General features: G+C 38.6%; 1 protein-coding gene across 7 annotated transcripts in view; it reads left to right on the top strand.

Annotated features, from left to right (window-relative positions):
- LOC132401931 (inaD-like protein) overlaps positions 1–12906 on the top strand; it is a 299063-nt gene extending 286157 nt beyond the window's left edge. For all 7 annotated transcript variants that reach the window (XM_059984281.1, XM_059984284.1, XM_059984283.1 and 4 more), the window contains 2 exons: positions 7869–7992; positions 8925–12906. In XM_059984281.1, the coding sequence (XP_059840264.1) occupies positions 7869–7992; positions 8925–9071 (271 nt within the window). In that variant the 3' untranslated portion in view covers positions 9072–12906. The remainder of the gene's footprint in view (positions 1–7868; positions 7993–8924) is intronic.
- The last annotated feature ends 3534 nt before the right edge of the window (positions 12907–16440 follow it).

Here is a 16440-nt window from a genome sequence, read left to right as displayed (position 1 = left end):
AGAAAATATCCATTAAATATTCCCTTTTATGATTAGTTTATAGTGTTTATATTAGTTTATGATTAGTATAGTAAGGAACTGAGGGAAATACATGTTAGTAGGGAAGTGGTGTTAGGGAAATTGAAGGGATTAAAGGCAGATAAATCCCCAGGGCCAGATGGTCTGCATCCCAGAGTGCTTAAGGAAGTAGCCCAAGGAATAGTGGATGCATTAGTGAGAATTTTTCAAAACTCCTTAGATTCTGGATTAGTTCCTGAGGATTGGAGGGTGGCCACTTTTTAAAAAAAGGAGGGAGAGAAAAACCAGGGAATTATAGACCGGTTAGCCTGACATCAGTGGTGGGGAAAATGCTAGAGTCGGTTATCAAAGATGTGATAACAGCACATTTGGAAAGCAGTGAAATCATCGGACAAAGTCAGCATGGATTCGTGAAAGGAAAATCATGTCTGACGAATCTTATAGAATTTTTTGAAGATGGATAGGGGAGAGCCAGTGGATGTGGTATATTTGGATTTTCAAAAGGCTTTTGACAAGGTCCCACACAGAAGATTAGTGTGCAAACTTAAAGCACACGGTATTGGGGGTATGGTATTAATGTGAATAGAGGATTGGTTGGCAGACAGGAAGCAAAGAGTGGGAGTAAACGGGACCTTTTCAGAATGGCAGGCAGTGACTAGTGGGCTACCGCAAGGCTCAGTACTGGGACCCCAGTTGGTTACAATATATATTAATGATTTAGACGAGGGAATTAAATGCAGCATCTCCAAGTTTGCGGGTGACACGAAGCTGGGTGGGGGTGTTAGCTGTGAAGAGGATGCTAAGAGGATGCAGGGTGACTTGGATAGGTTAGGTGAGTGGGCAAATTCATGGCAGATGCAATTTAATGTGGACAAATCTGAGGTTATCCACTTTGGTTGCAAGAACAGGAAAACAGATTATTATCTGAATGGTGGCCGATTAGGAAAAAGGGAGGTGCAACGAGACCTGGGTGTCATTGTACACCAGTCATTGAAAGTAGGCATGCAGGTACAGCAGGCGGTGAAAAAGGCAAATGGTATGTTGGCATTCATAGCAAAAGGATTCGAGTATAAGAGCAAGGAGGTTCTACTGCAGTTGTACAAGGCCTTGGTGAGACCGCACCTAGAGTATTGTGTGCAGTTTTGGTCCCCTAATCTGAGGAAAGACATTCTTGCCATAGAGGGAGTACGAAGAATGTTCACCAGATTGATTCCTGGGATGGCAGGACTTTCATATGAAGAAAGATTGGATCGACTAGGCTTAAACTCGTTGGAATTGAGGGGGGATCTTATTGAAACGTATAAAATTCTAAAGGGATTGGACAGGCTAGATGCAGGAAGATTGTTTCAGATGTTAGGGAAGTCCAGAATGAGGGGACACAGTTTAAGGATAAAGGGGAAGCCTTTTAGGACCGAGATGAGAAGAAACTTCTTCACACAGAGAGTGGTGAATCTGTGGAATTCACTGCCACAGGAACCAGTTGAGGCCAGTTCATTGACTATATTTAAGAGGAAGTTAGATATGGCCCTTGTGGCTAAAGGGATCAGGGGGTATGGAGACAAAGCAGGTACAGGGTTCTGAGTTGGATGATCAGCCATGATCATACTGAATGGCAGTGCAGGCTCGAAGGGCCGAATGGCCTACTCCTGCACCTATTTTCTATGTTTCTATGTGTGTACTTAAATACACTAGAATGGTTAATATTGTTGAAAGAACAGAATTGAGTTCAAGTTGCAAATTGAGGCAACAATGGCTGAAACCCAAACACCTGTACCAGTTCAGGGTTTTGTAACTCTGATCTCATCAGGTCTCACCAGTTCACTAGTGATGAAGAAAAAATTAAAATGGAGTTTGTATTATGTAGTATTTGATCATTTTTATCAGAGTCATTCCAAATTATATTTATTGAAATTACATTACTAAATGTTCTTGTGCAATCAGTTTTCTAATGCAAAGATCCACAATTAAAATACGAGTTTTTGGTTGATTTATTCAATGAAAAGAATGTTGCCTGTATTGCTGTATCACTGCTTTTGAATATTGTGCCAGATGCTTTATATTTCCAGTACTGTAAGTGCAGTCAAAGCCATAGTTTAGCCTAAAGCATAACCAAGGCTGCAATGGTGCCTCAGTATTGCTTTGAAGTATTAAACTCTGTGCACAAATACTGCAATAAAACTTGATGTGCAGACTAAGGGGATGAGCTTTATTTGTCACATGTACATTAAAACATGCAGTGAAATGTTTGTGTCAATGACCAACACAGTCTATACAGGAGCTAAATAGCATTTCACAATTTACTAACTCTAAACCTATGTAAGAAGCTTGAGCTAAGAATATTACCAATTAACAAACTTATGTCCCACAAACAAGAATTTGATGATATCCAGAGTCAGATTTATTGCCACTAGTCATTGCTTATTGGTATCAGTCATGAAATGTGTTGTTTTGTGGGAACAGTAGTGCAGGCATACAAAATTACTATGAACTCAGTGGCCACTTTATTAGGTACATCTGCTCACTAATGCAAATATCTAATTAGTTGCAACAGCAACATACAGACATGGTCAAGAGGTTCATTTGTTGTTTAGACCAAACATCAGAATGTTGGAAAAAAATCTGATTTAATTGAGTTTGATTGTTGGGATGTTGGGATGGTTTGAGTAACTCAGAAACTGCTGATGTGGGGTATCCACACTCAACATTCTCTAACGTTCACAGAGAATGGCATGAAAGACAAAAAAAATACTTCCAGTGAGTGGCAGCTCTGTGGCTGAAAATGCTTTATCAATGAGTGGTCAGAGGAGAATGGCCAGACTGGTTCAAGCTGACAGTAATTCAAGTAACCATGCATACAACAGTGGAGTGCAGGAGGGCATTGATGAATTCACAGCACACCGAACCTTGATGGGCTACTTAGCAGAAAGCCAAAACCATACAGAAAAACACACACCTATGTCTAATAAAGTGACAACTAGGAATAATTTACAATAAAAAACCTTGTGTAAAAGTGGAATAGCGAGATCATGCTTGTGGGTTACATAGAACAGTACAGGTCCTCATGGACCATTTAGAAATCTAAAGAACCTGTTCCTAAAACATTGAATGTGGGTCTTCAGGGCTCTGTACCTCCTGATGTGGGTAATGAGAAGAGGACATGACTCTCCACTAATCTGGTTCTTTTTAAGTTTTGTGGATGAATTGAACATTGATCAGGAAATGGGCAATAACTTCCTGGTTAATATTCAACTTAGTGCTTTGGAAGCTTATATGTTTGTCTGAGAGAGCAGGGCTAATATCTCATCTGAAAGATTGTACCTCTTACTAAGGTGTCAGCATGGATTTCATCAGATTGCGAATGAAGTAGAGCTATCTAACTGAAGCACAAGTGTCATCCTTTGAGCCATGAGTGACATTTGAAGCGCTGATATTAATCTCAGTATAACAATGTAAATTGCACTCTTGCTAATGCAAAACTACATTTTCTTTTCCCTGCAAAATATTCTGAGTTTCTATTTCAGGCAGTAATAATTTGAGAATTTGATGATTGCCTTCCATTTCATGTAAAAGCCTGACCACACAAAAAATCCTCAAGGCTTAACTGATTGGGTTTTCAAATGAGCCGAAAAATGGTTGAAAAGCCTATCTTGAAATAATCAATGTAAATATGTAATTAGAGTCATAAGCCAAACATAAGACATCAAAGTTTTTCACAAATGGTAAAACATGGTATCAGATAAGTACTATCCATTATATAAAAACATTGATCAGGGAAACCAGTAGTGCTTAAAAAGCTCCTTGAGGCCACTCACAAAGCTGTCATTATTTTTCTTGAGGTCAACATAAGCGATTACCTATTCTCTAAAGTTATCTTACTCTTTACATATAGAATAAGGGAAATGTCTTGTAGAATAAATAATATATGAAGCAAACAGACCAGTTGGAAAATATGGGGATATATAAGAAACAAGGTTATGTTTCATAAAGCATTATCATTTTTTTTAAACCTTCAAAAACTAACAACAGCAGTGATGTGAAATATCAATTAAAAACAGAATGGATCAAAAATTTAAATACCTCTAAACTTGATGTATTAAAATATGTTAACATGAAATACCAAAATATAAGGCAAAAAAACTCACCAAATGTTGTATGGTCACTTTAATTACTCAACTTTCTGAGTATTACTCAATATTCCAACCTCTCACTCTGCACACACATAAGCTTTGGGCTTCATGGTAGTGTAGTGGCTAGCAAAATTCTTCACAGTGCCAGCGATCACCAATTGGGGTACAATTCCTGCCACTGTCTGTAAGGAGCTTATGCGTACTCTGCATGCCAGCTGGTTCCAAGTGCTCTGGTATCCTCCCACGTCCCAAAGTCGGACGGATTGCGGTTAGTAAGTGATCATGCTGTGCTGGTGATGGAGGCATGGTGACACTTGCAAGAATCCTCCAGCACATCTTGGACGGATAGTCGTTGGCACAAAAGATGAATTTTACTGTATGTTTTGGCATGCATGTGACAAATAAAGCTAATCTAAATCCATTCTGTCATCTGATCTGAGCATCTCTTCCAATTTATCTTGTTCAATGTTGGACTTGTTTTTAGAGTTTTGGACTTATCACCTGATTTAGAAATATATTGCTTGCTCTTGATGGATGATGACGTATTAATTTGTTTAAAGTATTTTCTGTTCTAAATTTGTGAAATTGTGAATAATATCTTGGTCGGAATTGTAATGTGGGCTTTATGCCGGTTATGAACACCTGATGTATAGACGCCTCTACTTACGAATGAGCTCCCATTATGTTAATAAATGCAGAAGTCTAACGTACTGTACTACTGTACATATGTTCATTCCCATAAACACCAGAACTAGTTTCCTCTCTCCCTCCAGATGTAGTCTTTGTTTTTCCTTATCAGTCCTATGTACTTCTGATGCCATTAAATACCATATTACTAAATTCATAACTGGTTTGCCTGTAGAAGACAGGGGGTAGTGGATTTATTCTAGATGGAGATCTGTTATTAATGGTGTTCTGCGGAGATCTGTGGTCGGAGCTCTGCTGGTTGTGATTTATATAAATAACCTAGATGAAGATGTAGGTGGGTGAGTTAGTAAGTTTGCAGATGATACAAAGATTGGTGGTGTTGTGGATAGCATTGTAGACTGGCAAAAAAATACAGCGGGAATAGATTAATTGCAGATACGAGTGGAGAAATGGCAGGTGGAGTTTAACCCGGACAAATGTGAAGTGTTGTACCTTGGTAGATTAAATGTAATGAAAGGGTGGTTGGGTTGATAGAGTGGTTGAGAAGGCACATGGCATGCTTGCCTTTATTAGTGCAGGCATTGTGTTCAAAAGTCAGGAAGCTCTGTTGCAGCTTTATGAAACTCTTAGGCCACATCTGGGGAATTGTCTATATTCTGGGGAGGATGTTGAGGCTTTGGAGAGAGTGAAGCCTCTCTTCTGCTTTCACTGGGGATTCCACATTAGCACTTGCCTTGTGATGTTGTTACTTGGTTTACTTGTCCTATCCATCACCAAATTCTTTTCCTTAATTCTTCTTGCACTGGTAACTGGTGTGTTCTCAGCCATTGAGCAGTGTTGCTGATGACATCTGGCCAGCGGATCTGGAGGATTTTCCTCAGATGGCCACTAATACAGGTCTGCACTTTCCTGATGACAGATTTTGTTGTCCTCCATGTCTCTGCTTTGTACAGAAGAACTGACTTCACATTGGAGTTGAACAGCCTTATTTTAGTACATAGTGACATCTCCTTGGAGCACCAGATGTTCTTGAGCTGGATGACAGTTGAAGGCAACAATCCCTTCAAGTAGACTTCTCTTGAGTGTGAGGGCCAGATCAGAGGCATTCAGGTCTGGCGATCAACTAAGATACAAGAGGTCCAGGTATGATCTCCGGAAAATCATCATCTGGGCAAAGTGGCAATTCTGGACAAAACTTGAATCACTGAAGGTTTCTGAATGCTATTACCTCTTACCAAGTGAAATCAAGCAACATAGGTGACAAGGGGGATTTGTTTGCTGATGAGCTCAATGACTTCTCTGCACATTTGACTGTCAAAACACAGAGGTACTTGGCTGAGTACTGAAGATCTGTGCTGATCAAATGGGTGGAATGTTCACCAACATCTTCAACCTCTCACTTCAGCAGTCTGAGGTCAAGCAGGTTTCAGTTACACCGGTACCCAAAAAGAATGTGGTAACCTGCCTCAATAACTATTGTCCAATTGCACTTACATCCAATGTGATGAAGTGGTTTGAGAGGTAGATGGTGAAATATTATCAACTCCTGCATCACAAAGAACTTGGATCTGCTCCGGTTTTCATTGGCTCTTCACTCCACTTGGAACATCTGGACAGCAAAGCTGGACATATCAGGATGCTCTTTATAGACTACAGCTCAGTATTCAATACTATCATCCCCCTCAAAAATAATCAATGCTTCAATACCTCCTTGTGCAATTTGATCCTTGATTTCTTCATTTGCAGACCCCAGTCAGATTAGATTGGCAACAACATCTCCACCAGCACAGATGCACCAAGAGGCTGTGTGCTAGCTCCCTTCTCTACTCACTTTACACTTCTGACTGTGTGGCTAAGCACAGCTCTATTGCCAAACTTAAGTTTGCTGATAACACTACAGTTGCTGGCCAAAGCAATTATGGTGACAAAAATGCATGTAGGAGGGAGAGTGAAAACCTGGCTCAGTGGTAACACACACAAACAACGGAAAATCTGCAGACGCTGGAAATCCGAGCAATACACTCAAAGTGCTGGAGGGACTCAGCAGGCCAGGCAGCATCTCTGGAAAAGAGTACAGTCGACGTTTTGGGCCAAAACCCTTCAGCAGGACTGGAGAGAAAAAGCTGAGGAGTAGATTTAAAAAGTGGTGGGGGGGGGGGAGTGGGAGAGAAACACAAGATGATAGATGAAAACTAGAGGGGGTGGAGATGAAGTAAAGAGCTGGGAAGTAAATTGGTGAAAGAGACAGAAGGCCATGGAAGAAAGGTGGGAGGAGCAACAGAGGGAGGCAATGGGTGGGGAAGAAGATAATGTGAGAGAGGGAAAAAGGGATGGGAAATGGTGAAGGGGGGGCTCTAATGGAAGTTTGCAAAATCGCTGTTCATGCCTTTAGACTGGAGGCTACCCAAACACAATATAAGATGTTGTTCCTCCAACCTAAGTGTGGCTTTATCACAATAATGGAGGAGGCCATGGGTAGACATATCGGAATGGGAAATGGGAAGTGGAATTAAAATGGGTGATCCTGCTTTATCTGGCGGACAGAGTGTAGGTGCTCAGTGAAGAAGACTCCCAACCTGCGTCAGGTCTCACCAATATACAATAGGCCATACTGGGAGCACCAGACACAGAATATGGCCCCAACAGACTCACAGGTGAAGTGTCACCTCACCTGGAAGGACTGTTTCAGGCCTGGATTGGTAGTCAGAGAGGAGGTGTAGTGGCAGGTGTAACACTTGTTCCCCTTGTAAGGATAAGTGCCAGGAGGGAGATCAGTGAGGAGGGACAAATGGACAAGGGAGTCATGCAGGAACTTTGACTGGCCTCTTAGACATACTGAACTTGCCAGACAATTTCTCAGACAGCTTCCCCTTGCTGCCATATCCTGCTGATTGTTCTCCTTCTGCTGCTAGGCCCTCTATATACTAAGGTTTTTCTGCTTTAACATTTTTTTCCTTGTCCTGTGAGCCTCTGCATGCTCTTCCTCTGTGAAGGCATAGGACAGCCTGTGCTCTCATAATAAAAATAAAGTCATGTACAGAAATATTCTGACTAACTAATCATTTTCTGATTCAGATCACCACAGTGCATGAACATAACATTAGAGAAGGGACCAGATGGACTGGGATTCAGCATTGTTGGAGGACATGGAAGTCCCCATGGAGATCTGCCGATCTATGTTAAAACAGTGTTTGCTAAGGTAATTCTGTAAACGTATGTTTAATTTCTTGCTGATATTTAGACATTACATGAAAGAAAAGAGAGAATTAATTATATTTGAATTATTATTCTAAGGTATACTTATGTTCATATTCAAATTCTATTTCTCCAAAGCAAACTGGATGTAGACATGTTTCTGTTACAGGGTTTCATAAACCATCTCTCCTTTCATTACATTTAAGATCACCAATATAATCTGAAACTGTTTTCCAGTAACAAAATGAGATTAGGCAAACGTTCCCAAAGGACTGTTGGATCGATCAGAATAAGGTTTTGGCCTTGTCATTTAATTTAGGATTTTTCCCAGAAAGCCGGATGAGTAGTTTTTCTATTAATAATTTCTGATTTGTACGGTTAAGATTGATTTTTATTTTTATATAGTCTAACCTAAAAGAGGGATTGATTTTTGATATGGAGGATATTTTAAATACTCTATCAGTGGAGCCAATACTGAAAACAAATGTCAATAATTTGAATGAGGGTTTGTCATCTGAGAAGAAATTAAAGAGCCTTGGCCTATTCCTTGCTGGGATATTCAGCACTAGGAGTCGTAACCTCACAATAAGGAATTGGCCACTCAGAATGGAAATAAGAAAAAATTTCACGCTTTGAGACTACTGAATCTTTGACATTGTTTAAACAATAATGGTAGTTTGAAATAATTATTCAAAGGGAATTTGATCCCTCAAACATTTAGCTTTTCAATGCTAGAGTAGTTGTTTAGCAGCAGTTATGGTACATTGTTAAAATTTCAGTTGCATCTCATTCAATAATTTAATTTTCTTAAGAGTTTTTATAACCAGATTAATACATCTATCAGAACTAGCATCCTATCACCCCACTCTAATAATTTGTTCCATACTAAAAGGAACTTACATCTTATTGATTTTTTTTACTGTTGGCCTTTTGCAGGGAGCAGCAACAGATGACAACCGGTTAAAGAGAGGTGATCAGATTTTAGCAGTAAATGGGGAAAGTTTGGAAGGCGTCACACATGAACAGGCTGTCGCTATTCTGAAAAAGCAAAAAGGAACTGTAACGTTAACAGTGTTGTCATGAAGATTACAATGTGGCCATGATTAATCCTGAGATATCTGTTTAAATTCTGCCAGGAAATGATGTTGCATTGCCAAAAGCAGGAATGTAATTAAACTATGATTGTCTGACTTTGGACCTGATTTTCTTTTCTTTTATTGCATTGTAGTATTAGTCAGTGATGCTCTGTTGAAGGGAGGAATAACCAAACTACTGAGTGTCAATCACTGTTCTTTGGACTTGCGGAAAAAACTGCCTATTAATCTTACCCAGCTGTAGCTTCTTGAGAAATCTCACTAAGTGCTTTCATATTGTATACCATGTTGTTACAGTAAATTGCTGACTCTGGAGTGCCTGAGCCTGACATTGGATACATAGGTATAGATTTTGGTCTTCATAGTTGTGGCAATGATCTATTTGAACAGATTACCCGATCTTTGTAGAACCCATACGGATTTAATTAATTGATTTTACTACTCTTTTTCACTGTATACTATGTTCTTTGAACAATTTATTTTGATCTTTTCAGATCCTGATTGTGACTTGTGTTTGAATTTTTTAAAATTCCTTGTCATGGTAAGGAATTGCTTATATTTACAATATGAAAGCATGTTGAGTCTCATGAAATTTAAAAAAAAAACATCTTTCATTGTTGAATATTTCTAAGTGCTTAGAGAAAATATCTTACATGCCATTTTCTATAACTCATAACTTCCAGTAACTTATAGGCTTAATTAACCTTTTCAACAGGAATTATAGATTGGCAATATGAACTAGTCAGAAAACAGGCCTGGAACCAATCAGCCATTATTTTCTCACTTTAGTTGTCTGTGACCTTATGGTTAAAAAGTATATTGAAAATGGGTTCATGATCCTCTCTTCTAACACAGTGTGGGAAGTCATATCCATTGGCTCCTAAATTAAAAGGGAATATCTTCCTTTTTCTCTTTTTCTACGTCCGATGAAGATTGCAGATCTGAAATGTTAACTCTATCTTTCTGTCCAACCTGTTGTGATTTTCCATTATTTTCTACCTTTATTTCAGAATTATATCATAGGAAGATTTTTGAATTTTTGGTTGCAGCTGCCTTTCTGAGATAAGGTAGATATTCCCTGTTGAGAATGGATCAACTCCATGGTATTAATGCTGGAGTAATAAAATGGATTCAACTGTGGCTAGATGGGAGATGCCACAGAGTAGTGGTGGATAATTGTTTATCGGGATGGAGGCCGGTGACTAGCGGGGTGGCTCAGGGATCTGTTTTGGGCCCAATGTTGTTTGTAATATACATAAATGATCTGGATGATGGGGTGGTAAATTGGATTAGTAAGTATGCCGATGATACTAAGGTAGGAGGTGTTGTGGAGAATGAGGTGGATTTTCAAAGCTTGCAGGGAGATTTATGCCGGTTAGAAGAATGGGCTGAACGTTGGCAGATGGAGTTTAATGCTGAGAAGTGTGAGGTTCTACATTTTGGCAGGAATAATCCAAATAGAACATACAGAGTAAATGGTAGGGCATTGAGGAATGCAGAGGAACAGAGAGATCTAGGAATAACTGTGCATAGTTCCCTGAAAGTGGAGTCTCATGTAGATAGGGTGGTGAAGAGGGCTTTTGGAACGCTGGCCTTTATAAATCAAAGCATTGAGTACAGAAGTTGGGATGTAATGCTAAAGTTGTACAAGGCATTGGTAAGGCCAAATTTGGAATATTGTGTGCAGTTCTGGTCACCGAATTATAGGAAAGATATCAATAAATTAGAGAGAGTGCAGAGACGATTTAGTAGGATGTTACCTGGGTTTCAGCAATTAAGTTACAGAGAAAGGTTGAACAAGTTAGGTCTCTATTCATTGGAGCGTAGAAGGTTGAGGGGGGATTTGATCGAGGTATTTAAAATTTTGAGAGGGATCGATAGAGTTGACGTGAACAGGCTGTTTCCATTGAGAGTAGGGGAGATTCAAACTAGAGGACATGATTTGAGAGTTAGGGGGCAGAAGTTTAAGGGAAACACGAGGGGGTATTTCTTTACTCAAAGAGTGATAGCTGTGTGGAATGAGCTTCCTGTAGAAGTAGTAGAGGCCAGTTCAGTTGTGTCATTTAAGGTAAAATTGGATAGGTATATGGACAGGAAAGGAGTGGAGGGTTATGGGCTGAGTGCGGGTAGGTGGGACTAGGTGAGATTAAGGGTTCGGCACGGACCAGGAGGGCCAAGATGGCCTGTTTCCGTGCTGTGATTGTTATATGGTTATATGGTTATAACTCTATCTATTTGAGAGTTATTATCTTTGCATTTGTTAAATCATCATATTTCAAATAAAAATAAATGGGGTTAGAGCTTTACCTAAATTATTAAAAATGCACAATCTCAGTCACATTAGGCATAGAGCTTCACTAAATGCAGCACAATTCATATCAAAAATCAAATATTTCATAATGTCCATAAGGAATTTTTTAGTGCCCTGAGTAACTACAAACTCAAAATGATTTAATCATGTAGGTGCTGATTGCTACTTCAAATTTCAAAGTCAATTTATTATCAAAGTACATATATGTCACCATGTGCAACCCTGAGATTCATTTTCATCTTTTGACTTATGTCTACTGTAGTAATATTGGGTTGAATGTTTCGTGGGTAATAACCAATCTGTGGACCAGTCCACTCTCTTTGCTTTTACATGTCACCTTTGTTCTTAAGCTAACAACCTTTTGGGAATTTGATCAGTTTCTGCTTTTCTAAGTTGGCATATGTGAAGTATTTTTTTGGAAAATAAACAGATTATGCCTGTGGTCACATTAAGTATTCCAGTATCATACAGCCTGGGGCCATTTTAGCCTCACTTATCTCCTTCGGCAGACTCACTGCATTGTGCCTTTGGCTCTCTATTTACAATGTTCAGGACAAATGACTGAAATTAGGAGCTTATTGTACAGGAATCACTTTCAAGCGTGTGGTCCATTATTCCCAGCTCAAGCATTTCTAAGAGTGGACTTGAATGAGAAGTTCGGGTAGGATGTTAGTAATATTTATTCAAAACTATAACAGCAAAGGTTAGTGCCATATTTTGTCACGTAAATATAAGGAACTCTTTTGTGATTTAAAGAAGTGACACAGGAAGATAGAGTAAAAAAATATCTATTTTGCTATGGGAATTCATGTTGCTTCCATTTTAATGAAACACATTATAATACATTCACATCTCTTGTGTCTGTACATGATTCTTTGTGGTGGTGAATATCACTTCTTGTTCCCACTCAAATCTACATCTCAACATTAGTTATTGCCTGAAAAATTTTTGCATATTCACTTACACATTTAATTATAAATTTTGACAAAAATAATAAATTTGGGAGATATACTGTAACATTGCAAAAATAGTTTACCAGATCAATTTGTTTAATGCAATAATTGTTTCTGATAAGTGGTGTTTTGAATTTTATTTCATTTCAGTGTAAATACGAGATAGTTTTATGGAAAGTGAAGGAAATTTGTTGATATGTGAGTTGATGCTCTGAAAGTTAATTCAATTGTAACTTCTTCAACTCTCAGAACCTTTCAGGACATTATAAAGAGTTACAGTATGTGTGCTTTCTGTTTTTAATTACCTCCTAGTCCAACTTTACCCCCTCCTCTCCAAAATTATTGCTCTTGCTAGGCTGTGATCCCACAGATCAAGCATATCTCACTTGATGGTTATTCTTTGAGTATGAGATTAGACAGTGGATATTAGTTTAGTTCTATGTGTAATTTAATTAAGTTTTATGTCAGTGTTTGATGTTTTTGATTGTGTATGTATCATTGTGCACATGTGCAAGGATTAATATGAACCTTGAATAAACTAGAGAGAAGTTTTAGATCTCTTCCTGCTTCTCTTGCATTATTCTGCAAGTTATTGCACTAAGAACACACAAAGGCACAATTGTGAAATTATCAAGGAATCAAAGTGGTTTGAAGAAGCAAAGTTATTGATCACTGTGAACAACTACATGGTAAGGTGAGCTGAGGTAACATGAATATGCAGGTTGGGATCAACAATACTTAAGTTTAGACTTTTACACAGGCAAATTAAAGTCAATGTATAGATTTGTTTTTGAGACAAGATGTTCGTTTAGACCTAATCTGGGACCTTTGAGTTCTAAGGTAAGCCTTGGGCACCCATTACTTCAAATAGATCAAAATGCATGGCAGAGCGAATGATAATATTGAAATCAATGCAAGGTAAAATGGAGCTGAGCATTAATTTATATCAGATCATAAGAGAGCAATCTGAGAGAGTCAGACAGATGTTCTGTTCCAGAAGATCTCCTAAATAACTTGAAATATAAAATATTTCATTTGTGAATTGATACAGAGTTTGACAAATCGCTCTGATGTAGCATCTTTGGAGATTGTGGAAAGTTACAAACTTAAGATCATAAACTAGCGTCTAGGGCAATATCCATATCTCTATAAAATACTATATATTGGCATTAAGGCATGTAAACCTCACATGTACAATAAGCCAAATTACTGCAACCGAGGATTGGCATCAAACTCACTGAAGGTTGAACTAGACTAGTTGAACAAACTTGAATAGCTTGCAGTACTGGTTAAAACTGTTCAAGCCCTTAGACAATATCCATCTTTTGCTGTATCAAAAATAGGAAAACAAGCTTTTGGGGATTATAAGGAAACCCTTAAAGAAGTTGCAGCCAATGAACAATGTTCTTCATCAATAGTGCAGGAGATGTGTGCTGAATTGGTCTGAGCCAATTCAGTGACCTGCCAAACGTACACATAATTACATGCTGATAAAATAAACATTGAAGATATTGGGAGACTTATACATACGAGGGGTGATTGATAAGTTCGGGGCCTAGGGTAAAAGAAGTCCATTTTAGAAAATCTGGCACATTTATTTTTCCTACATTTACACACTTAGTTCAGCGGTCATGGAGCATACGGATCCCATCTTTGTAGAATTTGATGGCTTGGACCTCCAGAATTGGTCTACAGCATATGGTGATTGATAAGTTTGTGGCCTAAGGTAGAAGGAGATGAGTTATTAACCAAACTTTCTGCATTTTCACTCAAGGAGTTGAACTACATGTGCATGTAACTAGAGCTGTATAACTCATCTCCTTTTTCCTTAGGCCACGAACTATCAATCACCCCTGCTGTGGACCACTTGGAGGTCCAAGATGCTCTCGTTACATGCACATGCAATTCAACTCTTTGACAATGCAGAAAGTTTGATGTTAATAGCTCACCTCCTTCTACCTTAGGTCACAAACATATCAATTACCCCTGCTGTGGACCACTTCTACAAAGAAGGGATCCGTATGCTCCACGACTGCTGGACCAAGTGTGTACATGTAGGAGGGGACTATGTTGGAAAATAAATATGATAGGTTTTCTAAAATTGACTCCTTCTACCTTAGGCCACAAACTTATCAATCACCCCCCTATACAAATTTCCTTATGGCATGAAGTCATTACCCAAAATGAATTCATCAAGATATTAACAAAGATAATTGAAATGAAGCATACATCAAAACACTTGTTTTAGAGGATCAGATTGCAGGATAGGGTTCACGTGCAAACACTTAATGTTTAGAGATGACAATATGGATGTTGGAGAGATTGTGGTGATATGCGGTTCTAAGAATTGTAAGGTTCACGTGGACCATGTGATCTGTGCAGAATGTATTTAAGACAACAATCAGGAAAACTGAGTCTGGATGTACCCTTAAATTGAATCCTATTATGTATGAAGAACTGGTGATATAAAATTTGCCTCAAAGAGTCAAGAAGTGATGTTTTCAATGGGTCAAGTGACACATGTTACTTTAAAACAACTGCTAAGGCTCCAAGGTTAAAAGAAGCAACATCAGTAGTTGAAAATAAAAACAGAGATTGGGTTAATGTTTCTCAGCTACTTTTTCTCTTCTAAATGGGCAAGCAGTGCAGCATATGTACATAATCCCATTGTCCTTTTTGGCCTATTTTATAGTTCTGAATGGTTCTGCAGTCAAAGGACAGTCTTGAATGATCTAGATACATCTTCTAGACCTTTTGGTTGTTACTGTGCAGTGCCCTGTAACTTAACCACATTAAGAAATCACAAGGATCCAAAGATTAAAACATTAAATATCTAATACATTAACTCTGTTTCTTTTACCTAACCAGCTGAGTGTTTCAATACTTTAATATCAAATGTTCAACAAATGCAACTTTTTTAAACCTTCCTTAGTTATTTGATCAATAAGCGTCACGATTTAGCCCAGTTTTCAGTGTAGCCAGTGATCACTTACTTGCACTATGCACTGAACGCACAGCACTGAACAACTTTAATACCTGCTTCCAAGCCCCACAACCCCCCTCCCACACCCTTTGCTCAGTACTGTTAAATTGCCACCAATAGCCTGACTGAAATCATGCAACTCTTCCTGTCATTTAGTCTGGTATCTAGACGACATTCAGTAGAAGATTGGTTCTGTATCACATTTTTCATCTGATGTTTATATTTTGTAAGCCTAACCCTATTGTCCTATTAAGTAAATAATTCTGCATTGACATCTGCTGAGGAACCAAAAGCAGAAAGGACTGCATGGGCACCAGCTGCTTGGGTAAGTAAAATATTGTTAATCACCATGACCAAAGACATAGCCCTTTGGCTAAATTGCCTTAAAGAATAGATTCTATTAATGCTACCATTAGAGATAGGTTACTTGCTGAGCATTAAGTTTTTGAAAATGACCAAGGGCAGAGTATTCCTCCATGGAGAGGTGTGAGTAGAGGTGTTACTGATTCACAGCATGCTGGTACTTATCTTCTTTAAGGACAGATCTGGTATTCTGAAAGAGAATGCCATCATGTTGGTGCATTGCTTCCAAGCCACTGATCTGTGAAAAAGAAGATGTAATTTTATCAGATTAGCCCTAACAGATGGCTCTCAGTAACCAGTTACCATGTCTTTTCATGCTGGAAAAGGCAGTGCCATGCCAGGTTTCCATGACAGCAGTCTGAGAATCCATGGCTGAAGTCTTCAGGTCTCAGAATAACACTGTAGCTGCCAAATGCTCCAGAATGGACTAAAGGCTGCAGTAGGAACTTAAACGTATGTAAGTGAAAAACAGAAGCCTAAAGCAGAAAGTGTATAGACAGGTGTAAATTTCAAAATGAAACATTCTATAAAAACAGGCCATTTTCAATGCTGTGTTTTATGTAAACATGCTCTGAGTGGACAATGAACCAATGTACACAACGTTCCCTCTAATTATTTTTAGATGCACGGACCAACCATTACTCTGACAGGAAGTTTTTACTTGACCTGAACACTATGCGACACTTTAAAAGCTTATTTGGAATATGCACATCAAACAAACACAAACCATAACCCACAACACAAGTAA

This window comes from Hypanus sabinus, chromosome 11 (assembly GCF_030144855.1).
Source record: "Hypanus sabinus isolate sHypSab1 chromosome 11, sHypSab1.hap1, whole genome shotgun sequence".
Classification (NCBI taxonomy): Eukaryota; Metazoa; Chordata; class Chondrichthyes; order Myliobatiformes; family Dasyatidae; genus Hypanus; species Hypanus sabinus.
The sequence above is the reverse complement of the archived record's forward strand: the minus strand, read 5'-3'. Positions and strand labels throughout refer to the sequence as shown.